The 12,385-nt window shown below is 35.6% G+C and overlaps 2 protein-coding genes across 3 annotated transcripts; one reads left to right on the forward strand and one right to left on the reverse strand.

Moving 5' to 3' along the window:
- LOC104756105 (serine/threonine protein phosphatase 2A 55 kDa regulatory subunit B beta isoform) lies at positions 2,391-7,048 on the reverse strand. Of its 2 annotated transcripts, none has more exons than XM_010478632.2 (14): positions 6,858-7,048; positions 5,931-6,034; positions 5,749-5,844; positions 5,537-5,656; positions 5,101-5,280; positions 4,713-4,804; positions 4,476-4,594; positions 4,206-4,329; positions 3,877-4,000; positions 3,701-3,769; positions 3,528-3,619; positions 3,351-3,428; positions 3,197-3,264; positions 2,391-3,115 (listed from the first exon to the last, which is right to left on the reverse strand). In XM_010478632.2, exons 1-14 carry the CDS (start codon positions 6,973-6,975, stop codon positions 2,979-2,981), a joined length of 1,521 nt encoding a protein of 506 aa, XP_010476934.1. In that variant the 5' UTR covers positions 6,976-7,048; the 3' UTR covers positions 2,391-2,978. The 2 variants fall into 2 exon arrangements, with proteins under 2 accessions (XP_010476934.1, XP_010476933.1); XM_010478631.2 differs by having other exon boundaries at positions 5,098-5,280.
- Positions 10,496-11,751, forward strand: LOC104756106 (ESCRT-related protein CHMP1A). The gene is made up of 2 exons (XM_010478633.2): positions 10,496-10,961; positions 11,214-11,751. The coding sequence occupies exons 1-2, from the start codon at positions 10,637-10,639 to the stop codon at positions 11,498-11,500; spliced, it is 612 nt and encodes a 203-aa protein (XP_010476935.1). The 5' UTR covers positions 10,496-10,636; the 3' UTR covers positions 11,501-11,751.

Consider the following 12,385-nt stretch of genomic DNA (forward strand, 5'->3'; position numbering starts at 1 on the left):
GAATTGAGGCCGTAATACCGGCAGAAGTTACCATAGGCAGTATTCGCCGAGCTGTTTCCCCCGAGAATGAGGAGGAAAATAGCGAAGCGCTGCGCGATCACCTCGACGTCATCGACGAAAAGAGAGAACAAGCCTACGTGCGTGTTCAAAATTACCAGAATGCCATCGCTCGCTTCTATAACTCGAAGATCCGACCTCGGCGTTTCGCCGTCGGGGACCGAGTACTCCGTCGAATGTTCGATCACAGAAAAGAAAAGAACGCCGGCAAAATGGGAAGGAAATGGGAAGGACCTTTCCGTATCACCGAGGTCGTTCGCAATGGCGTATATCGCCTCGTAGACGAGAGCAACGGTAAAGCCGAGCTCCGGCCTTGGAACGTCATGAACCTCAAAAAATACTTCTAAGAGGTATCCATAATAATCGAACTACGACCTGGCTTGATCCCCTTACGGGGTACGTAGGCAGCTCAATATCCTGAGCGCAGCCACCTTCCCAACTCGATCCGCTCCGCAAAATCTTTCCAAATAAAACGCGAATTTTACCATGACCTGGTGCACCGTTACCAAATATACCAAATCAACAAACAATAACTCTTTCTAACGGCGCGACGAAATTGCCTACAAATAAACGTACCTACGACACCAAACAGCACATGCGAATTTCGCACTGTCTTGCAACCGTTTCAAGCTTTTTCGAACACTTCATCAAAAACAAAAAAAAAACAACAAGGTCAACACAGCTCTAGCTAACAGTCCGCACCCCACGACCTCACGTGAAAGCAAATAAGATTTCACTACCCAATTTGGAAAACCTCAAAGGACTTCATCCCCAAATAGCAAATTTTTAGTGAATTCTACAGAGTTCACAAATTAAGTGCCCGGGGAACATTTCCTGCTGTCCGTAAGCCGGCCTAGGAGAGTTCCATATACCCCGAGACGTGTGATTTATGACTTATAGGTCATAATTGACGTCGTTCTTTGTAATCCCACGAATCTCTCTCTCCTCTAATCTAAACCGTTCAAACCTTTCGGCTCCACCGTTGGATCTTAGGAGAGAGGGGTAATCATCACGAAGATCTCGGAAGCCGAGATTCATTGAGCCTTCCCCGAGGAAGATCGCGAAACCGAAACGACATGAAAGATTCTCTGGATATTCGCCTTTCAACCCTCCCAAAAATAGGTTAAAAGGCTGGGGGGCAATTGTTGGTGTTGGGTTTCGACGATCATAAGGCCCACCAAATAAGCCCATTAGGGCGTACGCGCAGGCCAGGAAAAGAGGCCCAGTAAGGGCCCATGGAGGAAAACCCGAGCAGGAGGATGAAGTCAACCTGGAGAAGAAATCGGGATTGGGGAGCCGAGATTGCAGCGAGACGTTCAGGAAGGGTTTCGAGGAATTTTAGTTTAAATAGCAGATGAATGTGAAGGACACAACACATGTAATCAAGCTCAGAGCGAATCAATAGAAAAAGTGAATACAAAAGTCCAGTTCGTTGTTTTTCATAGTTCTAAGTCGACTTGTACCGAAAGTCTGCCCAGATCTCATTTTACAAACTTATTCTTCTAATTGTTGTTTCTAGCTCCAACAATGGCCAATTGACAATTGGAATGAAAATATGAATGTGCATGGGAACGGATTAGTTGCTTTATCGATTAGGTGAGGTCACACACTTTATCAATAAAGTTAAAAACCAGGAAATTTAACCTCAAACATTGGATCAATCATAATATTATTGGAATTCCATCGGAAGGCACTAGCGAGGAAGGTTGGGAGGAATCTTGAGTGACAAATCTATGCCAAAAAGAATATTCTTGGGGTTAATGATCGTCATCTTTTCTTTGCTGGCCACATCTTTTCAATAATCGTCTGTATTAGATTTCTTCTATAACAATTAAAAAGGTATTCTAACCAAACAAGTCTCAACATGACAACAAAACAATGTGTGGTGTAATCCCTATATCTCTATAGAATAATACATATTTCTATCGGACGTTATCAGTAGATCCGCATAAAAAAAAAAGGTTTCTTTCATTCCTCTTCCTCATGTCTTTAGAACATTAGTATAAGGATACAGAAAAAAAAAAGGAATATAATATATACTATACTTTTCGTTGTAGATATGTAGCACCACGAACATCCATTACAGTGATGACTCATTTCACTTGGTTGAATGGTTTCATTTTCTTATGCAGATATCAAATTAGTTACGTATGTTGCTCCGTAGGCATTTATATATTTATCACGTCCTTTATATTAAAACCATTGTAGTCGATGATAACACTCTAGTTACTTGCTAGACAAAGCGCATCGCAAACTGTATTCGATGATAACAGAATTGAGGAGATAGCTCCTTTCTTTTTATTGTGGGTAAAAGTTAAAAATCACAAAAGGGGTGTCTGAAAGATACAATTGAAAAATAGACAAGTAGCAAAAGCCATATGTGGTGTTCAAGAAGAAGAAGATATGACAAAAGAATCAATAAACAAATTTGAAGCACATCCCTCCCAATGGTCTCATACTTAAAAAAAATCCCACACACCATATGCTGTTTCTTAAAAATAAGAAGAAAAAAAGAGAGTAATAGAAACTAAAAAAATTAAAATAAAATTATCCTTCTGCAACCCAAAAAAAGACAACCTAAGTAGGAGGGGTGGTTCGGATATTTCAGACATTACCCTTCTGTTAAAAAAGGTCTCTTCTTCTTTTCTTTCCCAACCCAACAATTTACCTTCTAACTCCTGAAAAGATTACTGTTGCTTCTTTCGTGGACTCCAATTGCAGTGACTGGTCAGGCTTTGGTCTTTGGTCACAGCATAATTCTGTTACTACTACACCTTTTCTGGTTACATCATGACTTTGGTAGTTAAAAGAGAGAGATAGAAAGAGAAAGAGAAAGAGGGAAGAGAGAGCCTGAAAAAGGAGAAAGTTAAAATGGAGCAAGCTGGTTCCATGTTTTTGTCTTCTCTCTTTCTCTCTCCAAATCATGCATAGTACATGTACAAGCTGTTTGCTGCTGCACAAGCAATTGAGTTTTCTGTTGGGTGCCAAGCCATATGAAGCAACTTAGTTGTGAAATCATATGCGTTCCCATTCGCCTCTGTTCCGGGACTCTCTGATCCTGCGTCCATAATACAAGTTTTTACTCCACATGAAAACAGTAAAAGTTGGAAAAGGTTTTGCAGTTACTCCGACTACTAACCTCGTCTAACCACGCGTGTCATACTGCCGATAGATCTGGAAGGTCTCGCAGGTGTCTGGATTTGCCTCCTAATTATAGACCATTGATGCAATTGATCAATACATACTTCTATGACGTAAGGTTCGCTATCAATGTTCTCTGATTTCTGATTTACCTCATCGGGTTTTTGCTAGCTTCCAAAGTTGCAGCTTCAGTACTTCCTTGAGATGCTCCAAATACGCGGAATAAATTGCTGGTTCATTAGAAAATTAAGCTTAATAAAATTGGCCATTTGTTCTTCTCTTATACACGATAGAAAAGTATAGTAATGACCAGAAGACAAGCAGCAAACCTGTAGGAACCTGTTGCTACCCTCAATCCATCGCCACTCAGACAACACTCGAATTTATCAAAGATGGAGTCATTTTCATATAGATCGCATAGCTGTAACCGGTGAAACATAATGTGGTTAGTTTCCAAGACAGGATCATCAAAATAAGAGAAGCCACAAAAAAAAGCTCTTACCCTGGGTCTCAGATGTTCATGAACCTGGTAAGATGCGACTGGACCAGAATCCATGTTTATGTCCCACAGCTGAAACATCGAAAAGGGCAGAAGATATTTAAAAAAAAAATGAAGAATAGACCTATATTGGCCCACAATCAGAAAACTATACACATGGGAACCCGATGATTTCAAACCTTGAGCGTCATGTAATCGCGACTAAGTATGTATCTCCCATCTTTTGAGAATTTAATATCTGAAATTGAGGCAATTATCTCTGTGAAAAATGATCTTGACCCAGGTGCTTCTGGTTCTTCAAATCTGTGATATGAAGCAACAATGGTCAGTGGTCTGAAATTTACCCTAATAATCTTCAATTCTAAGTCCTTTCTGATAAGACTAGAGGAAGACTGGAATAACCTACTTCTTACTTCGAACTGTACATGAGTTAACCACATAACAAAACCTGCTCATGTCCGAAAAAAGACTACCTTTTTCAATAAAGGCTAAGGAGAACAGAACTTACAATTTTGTATGAGAATCACATAGAGCTGATTGCCGCATATCAATCAAACGGATGGAGCCTTTTGAACTACTATATGCGAGCATGTTACAATGGATAGGATGGAACTCAGCTGATGTAATTACCTCTGCAGAGACCATGTATCATTTAGAAGCATGCTCAACAAGCAGTAAACGTGAAAAGAACACATTCAAAGCAAAGAGGTTCTTGACATATAAATCAATGTTAAGACCATATAGAATAACTTCTAACAGAATAAGCAAAATAGCATACCAGTTAGGTCTTCCATGTTTGTGGGCTTAACATCAACAATATTGAAACTCTGGTTGCTGATTTCCAAATTCCAGAGATTTACTCGCAGATCATCAGCCGAAATAAAGGTTTCTCCATCACTATAAAAATTAGGGGAATGATAAATTATTGAAGGAACAAAACAATGCAATCCATGCTGAAAGGTAAACATCATGAGTTAAACATATAACTTGAGGGAAAACTTAGGAAAACGATTACCTGCTATTAGAGATTGAATTAATATGGTAATCATGAGCATGAGCATACACTCTTCGGCATCTAGCCACAAGGTTGGTCTCCTGGCTAGTAACCTAAATATGCAGAAAGACCCATTAATTCAAGCAAAGTACTAATTGACTAATGCATGACAGTAAGTTGGTACTGAGTTTTGGTTACAACAAAAGGAACAAGGCCACAAGTTAATTCCCTACGTTTCACAACTCAAGTAGCAGGATCAATAACATGACGAAAATATCCACAATTTCCAGTAAAATAGTGTACAGGCTTGATATCTATATGCATTTAGTTTCCAGAATCCTGAAACTAGAACTCACTTCAATTGACACCCAATAGAAAAGGAAAAAAATATTGCATCGAGTACAACTACCACAGGCAAACGCAGAGATGGGATGCCTCCTGGCGGGAAAGAAAAGTCATTGCTCAGGTAGCCATGTGCTTTATCGGCAGGTAATCCATTAGCAACTAGTTGAGGAGGGCTACTTGAACTTTCTGCTTTCGATGGATCAATATTCATTTCAGAAATTTTCTTGATCTTCTTCTCTTGTACCTGTTTGATCCCAAATGAATGAAAAGTCAAATTATAAGAGTAAATAAACAAAAACTATTTCTCTTTCTTGCATGGAGTCTTGAAAGCATAATTTAGCAGTTTCTAGACCATTTTCATACGTGACGCTATATATATATTACTACACTATAAAGCATATGAAACAAGATTGCGAAAATTAACTTAGTCAGAAAGGAATTGCTAGAAATCGCCTATAATTTGTAGTCATATGATGTAAAGGTACATCTAGATGTCGCACCTTCCAATATTTGATGGTTTTATCGTTTGTGGAAAGCAGAAACAATGCACCATTTGCTGGCTGACACCATCTAATTTTGTTTATTTTCTCCTCTATCTCCAAACTCTTGAGGTAGTCAAACTGAAACAGATTGAAGAGCAAGCTTAATAGAGTAGCATAAGGAACAAAACTTACTCAAAAATAAAATATGGTGATAAATTATTATAATGTACCTCTGGTTCATGACTCTGAAATTCTGTTTTATATCGAAACTCAGGATGCCTGACTGCGTAATCTGTCTGCTCAAGATCTCTCCTGGACCCTCCATGCTGGCAAGTAACAATGCACAATAATGCATTACAGCATACAACATTTTTTGAAAGAAGATTGCATAAATGACGAAAAAGAACCTCACATCTCTAGTATCTGTCCTCTCAAAAAGAACTACTCGGCCCCCACGGTCACCAGTTGCAAGATGGTCTCCACTTTTATCAAATTCGATGGCTGAAATGATGTCAACTGCGGAAGAAAATAGTGCAAACAGAATCGTTACATCAGACGTCACCACTAAATACAAGAAGCTAAAAACATAATAGCCTCGAAATGCAGCTAGTATATTCTTCTACATAACATAGAGAACATAAACCGATAAAGAAGACTACATACAATAACATGAGAGCAGATTAAATTTATCTCATATGGAAAGTATCTCTGAAGACAACCTAGTGACATCGTCAGACTCCCGCAGTCTTATCAGCCAGAAGAGAGCAGATATAGACCAACTCAATATTACAAAATCCAATTCATGAACCAAAAATTGTGACCACTGATAACACTTCACACTTGTCGCTCAAAAACACAATTTCCTCATGTGATTTTCTTAGCTGTTTTTTTAGAGTTGAGAAAGCATTCTACCAGTGGATACAGTATCCATGGCTATGTGCATTGAACAGACAAAAGCTTCAATCTAGGTTACCCTCAAAACTCAACTTAACACTATCATTACCATACAAGATGATTCAAATCAACAAAACAGCTGAAAACTTGAACAAAACTGAGAGCATCCAACTTCACAAGAGTCACTTAAGAGTTAAGGGAATGGAGATGCTCTGATATCATAATCCCTAAGAATCCAAATGTCATAGAACTTAGAAACCCTACTAAACAGTGCAATCAAAGTCACAGTAGAGGAATAAATAATACTCACTAATCCATATCATCCAAATCAGATCCAAACCACAAATCAAACCCTTAACTCCTCAAGGATCTAAAACGAATTAAAAAACAAAAAGGAGAAGCAATATAATAATTCGCAATCTACCAGGGCGTAGATAATAATTACCTTCCTGGACTTCTTCACCGGCGGTTCGCTCACCGAAGACCTGAGAGAATCTCCAGTCTAAAGACGGAGGAGGACCACTAGTAGCGGCGGAGGAAGAGGTAACGTCACCACCGTTCATTTTATCTTTTCAAGTTATATAATCCAACAGAGATGAAGGAATTAAAAAAAAAAAAAAAAAAAAAAAAAACTAAAAATTTAATAGATTTTGATTTCATATCCATTTTGTTTCACCATATAGACATAAGACATGAAGAGAGCTTCTTTGCTGAAAGCATGTGAATTCACACATGATTATATATCTTATAGTTATGAGCAATCTTGGCATTGAAGTTTTGTGGACTCAAGCTAACAACATAACTTGTTACGGTGAGAAGCCTAAACTGTGAAATTTGGGATGGTTCAAAAGCCAACGGTCGATTACTTTTGTTTTCTTGATTCTGAACTAAACTTGTTCTTGGATAATAATAGAATAAAATTAAGAATGAATAACACAAAACTATATGAGAAATCTTGAATTAGTTTCTATTAANAAAAAAAAAGCCGAGCTTGAAATCTGAGCTTCGAACTTTTCAATCGCCAAATCGAATCGAAGATCGCGACATCACCATAACCAAATCCCTTGATTCACATTCCATTCCATAGTTTTCTTCATGGATTTTTTTTTTTCCTTCTCGCGATTGAAGAAGCAACTTGATCGATGATTATATTTCTCTCTCTAGATATCTCTCTGTAGAAAATGGAGGAACGATAGAAGAAAAAAAACGCATTCACCTTTTTCTCTCTCTAAAAGGACAAAACTGTAATTACAGTTTTATTTTTATTTTTTATTTATTTTTGTTCCTTGGAGACCAAAACGAAGGAACAAATCATATAAGTTAATGTCTAAACAATACTATAATGTTTTTGTCCTGATTCTAAAGTATTTGTTAGAGATACAAGCGGTGATGTTTTTTATTAGACCGGTAAAATATCAGTGGACGGTGACATATGTATCCGCACTCCATTGGTCAATGGTGGAGGTGCCACTGTTATGTGATGGGGGCAAATGTATAAATATCATTAGTACTCCTTAATCATTATTTTTTTCCCCCAAATTACAGTATCATTCCATTGCACATTGTTTTTCTTTCTGCAAGAACAATATTATAATAAAAATACTTGAACAAAAATAGTTCTCAACATTATAATCTTTAGTATTATTTTTCCATATTAAAGACTATTTACAACCCAACTTTTTTTTTTTCTTCGGTCAAAATTAACTCTTGAGATTATCCAAGCGGTAGAAAAACGATAAATGCAGTACAAATCACACGAATCTCCTTTTTAACTATTAATAAAAGGAAAATACACAACATAGTTTTTGTAAAATTTATATTTTTAATAAATGATTACAAATGGTTATAAATAAATTATAGATAGGTTATAAATTAATCTATATGTATTAATATTAATCGGTTACACCTAAATATTTAGGGATATTCCAAATTGATAATTGATATATTAATGGTAATAAATAAAATCATGGATATTCCAAACTGTATTTTTGGAAGATTTTAATCATACAGTAAAACCTCTATAAATTAATACTCTATAAATTAATAAATACTATAAATTAATAAATTTTGTTGGTCCCAAGTCGGGCCAGTGTAAAAATTAACAATATTCGATAAGATAATAAGATAATAATTTTTTTGAAATCTCCATGTAAAATATGGTCCCAATAATATCATAAATTAATAATCATGTAAATATAAATATATATATATATATAATAGTGTATGTTTCTTCTAAACTCATTTCTATAGAACAATTGTAATGTTATATTTTCAAACTATAATGATATCTCTAAAATATTTTATAACATGTCATACAAATAATTAAATTTTAAATTTTAATTTTTAGATATTCATTATTTACAATTTGATAATTTGACAGATTATAAAAATAGGAGAATTGGTATTATTTTCATAAATTTGAATTTATGTATGTCATGTGTATAAGTCAATTTGTCTATAGTATTAGTAATTTATTGTCAATAATGCTTTCTAAATATTACAAGTTCAATTCCTAAACCATAAAATTTATAACATTCGAAAGTTTAATCTTATTTCGTTATAGTTGTTCCAATTCATAATTTTAAATAATTTAAACAATTAAAAATATATCTATAAATTAATAATTATTAATTTATAGATAAATTAATATCACTATAAATTAATAAAATGTCTTGATCCCAACATTATTAATTTATAGAGGTTTTACTGTATATCACGTTGTTTTCAAAGATCTTTAAACACAATATTACAAATTTATTTTCCACAGATTTTATCAATAGACCACAATGTTAACTAAAGATAGATTACAAAATTGATAGGTTGATTGGTTACAAGTTAAATAGTAGTTTACAAGATAGATTACGAAATAAAATTTAACCAGTGTTATAGCACGAGTACTTATCTAGAATCATTAACAATATAAAACTTACAAAATATGTATCTTTTTTCAAGCCTTCATATTTAGCATATGATTTTATTAGAAAATGTTTTATCTAAAAACAACTTTTTAAAAAATCAGATAAATTATATTTTCTATAAAAATTATAATATAAATAAAATGAATTTCAAGCCGTGCTCTAGCACGGATCTTTAATCTAGTTTAAAAGTATTACTATATTTTATACCAGATAATAGTTTCATTAATTTTTGATTGAAACTACAGAAAAAGTCAAAAAAAATTGTGTAATTTAATAAACTAAACCGGATATAACCGAATAATTGAACCAGTCAGTCCAATTCGATATATAGGAAAGAAGAAGCTTCCTCGTTTAAAAAAGTAATCAAATCAAATCATTTCCTGCGGAAGAAACACGCTTCAGAGTGGGACAGAGGCCAAAATGCCATAAAACAAGAAGAAAAAATCTGGCATGCCAGTGTTTAATCTGCGTGCCATAAAAAATGTGATATTCCTAAATTACCCTTAATGAAATCAGAGACGAAATACAACTAGAACAACTGAGAGAAAATTGGACAACTGGTACAATAGGACAATTAATACAATTGGTACAACTAAGATATAATATTATAATGAGTACAACTGATAGAGAATAGAACAATTGGTACAACTAATATATAAAAGTACAACTAGTACAAATGATCTATACAGTAGGTACAACTGTCATGAAACCAACTAATTATTCTAAACCCTAGCGCCGCCGTCGTCAGATTACTCTTCCTCATTACTTCCTCCGCCATCAACCCCCGATTTTAACCTCTCCATGGCTTCCTCCACCGTCCATTTACTCATCCAGATCTTCCTTCTTCATCACCAACTCGTTTTACACCATCTTTGTTGTTCCTCTTCACTTCCTCCTTCACCGCAAATCCTTATATCCACTGCAAATCATCATCCTTTTCTTAGATTTCACTTTCTCTTCATCACCAACGATTAGAAGAGAAATCTAAGAACATTCAAAAAAAAAAATCTCTCTGTTTTTTAGATCTCGGCGAGGGAGAGAGAGAAAACTGAAAGGAAAAAAATTGAATGAATATTAGGTTAAAAGGTTTTTGGTATTTTCCAAATATTTTGATTTAAATAAATTAAAAAAATAAATAAATAAATGTGATATGGCATTCTAGCTTTTTTTGGCCAATATATGGCATTTTGGACATTGATTCCTTCAGAGCTTATCCCAAATTCGAAAGAACCCTAAATTATTCCGATCTGCTCATTTCTGCCGATTGATCAAAGAATCGACTATTTTTGGAAAAAAGGTGATCGATATGGGTAATACGGACAAGCTGATGAACCAAATCTTTGAATTGAAATTCACGTCAAAGTCTCTGCAGAGGCAATCGAGGAAGTGCGAGAAAGAGGAGAAGTCGGAGAAGCTCAAGGTGAAGAAAGCCATTGAGAAAGGTAACATGGATGGTGCTCGGATCTATGCCGAGAACGCTATTCGCAAGCGCAGCGAGCAGATGAACTACCTTCGTCTCTCCTCTCGCTTGGACGCTGTTGTTGCTCGCCTTGATACTCAGGCCAAGATGGCCACCATCACCAAATCTATGACTAACATTGTCAAATCCCTCGAATCTTCTCTTGCCACCGGTACTTTCACAATCCAATTTACTGACATTTTTGGTGCTCTCAGCATTATAGTATAGATTTGAAAAATTATACCTTTATGGGTTGCTTTTGATGAAATAGCTTGAATTGAAGTAGTGTGTGTGTGGTTACAGAGATTGCTCTCTTTTGTTAAGTTTAGTTTAGTATGGAGGGAGAAGAAGATAGACTGAGTGATTACATTGTACTGTAGCAACTCAGGTTCTCATCTTCTGATATGTTGGTTCATTGCAACAGGCAACTTACAGAAGATGTCAGAGACAATGGACTCGTTTGAGAAACAGTTTGTGAACATGGAAGTTCAAGCTGAGTTCATGGAGAATGCAATGGCTGGCTCGACTTCATTGTCGACTCCAGAGGGAGAAGTTAACAGCTTGATGCAGCAAGTAGCAGATGATTACGGTCTTGAAGTTTCTGTTGGACTGCCTCAGCCTGCTGGTCATGCTATTCCTACCAAGACTGAAGAGAAAGTTGAGGAGGATGATTTATCCAGGAGACTCGCTGAGCTTAAAGCCAGAGGGTAATTTAACGAACCTAACAAACAAACAAAATGTGTTTGGAATCTACTTTTATCAACATGTTGATTTGATACTATTAATCCATGAACGTGATGGGAATGTTTGTGTATATTGCTCACTCTGGAATACGCTTCTGTTATAAAACCTTGAGTCTGCTTTTACAGTGATGTAAGAGCAGATCATGTTTTACTTCTAACATTACTCTGTATTTAGTTCTGATCACCTCTACATATCAAATATACTACCTACTTTTCTGATTTTGTTGCAATAACAGGAGTTACTTCATCGGATATTAAACACTTGATGCTTTAGCACTAGAAATTTCATTAACTACTTGATGTTTGAGATTGACTGTAGAACCCACAAGTGTTGATTACCTTTGATGATCTTTCTGGTAGTACTGTCACCAATATTTCCAGGTCCATAAGGGTATAGATATCACGTTCTGATTGTTAGATAGAGGATGGAAGAGAGCATTTGAGGGTGTTGGGGATACCAGAAGTGGAAAGTAGCCCAGTTTCTGCGATGATGCTAGAAGGTCCTTTTTGCAGAGTTTTTATACTGGTTCTTGAATGGTGTTTGCGGTATTCTAGGTTTGTGGTTGAACGGATGGAGCTGCAGACAGCAGCTTGATGGGATGGGAAGAGGATTTATAAGTTGAGGTATCAGTATCATCTGATTGGTGTAGTGAACCATTCAATATTCTCATGTCTTGTTTATTGTACTTTGCAAGGTCGTTGTTCTTTTATCGATTTCTTTTTTATACACTTGTATATCAACTAATTTTGTGTATATTATTATTAATAGTAATGTGGAAAAATAGAAAAGTGCGAATCTAATTTTTCTGCAAAATAAAAAACAATAAAGTTAAATGGTTAAAGATGCTTTTAG

This window comes from Camelina sativa, chromosome 17 (genome assembly GCF_000633955.1).
Source record: "Camelina sativa cultivar DH55 chromosome 17, Cs, whole genome shotgun sequence".
NCBI classification, from domain to species: domain Eukaryota; kingdom Viridiplantae; phylum Streptophyta; class Magnoliopsida; order Brassicales; family Brassicaceae; genus Camelina; species Camelina sativa.

Excerpts from the sequence above, each read along its gene's own strand:
- LOC104756105 (XM_010478631.2), bottom strand. The coding sequence starts at position 6,975 with ATGAACGGTGGTGACGTTACCTCTTCCTCCGCCGCTACTAGTGGTCCT. Across the intron at positions 5,845-5,930 it reads AGAGGACAGATACTAGAGAT|CATGGAGGGTCCAGGAGAGA; the intron begins GTGAGGTTCTTT and ends GTTACTTGCCAG. Across the intron at positions 4,001-4,205 it reads TGTGATTCTCATACAAAATT|ATTTGAAGAACCAGAAGCAC; the intron begins GTAAGTTCTGTT and ends TTCATATCACAG.
- LOC104756106 (XM_010478633.2), top strand. The coding sequence starts at position 10,637 with ATGGGTAATACGGACAAGCTGATGAACCAAATCTTTGAATTGAAATTC. Across the intron at positions 10,962-11,213 it reads CGAATCTTCTCTTGCCACCG|GCAACTTACAGAAGATGTCA; the intron begins GTACTTTCACAA and ends TCATTGCAACAG.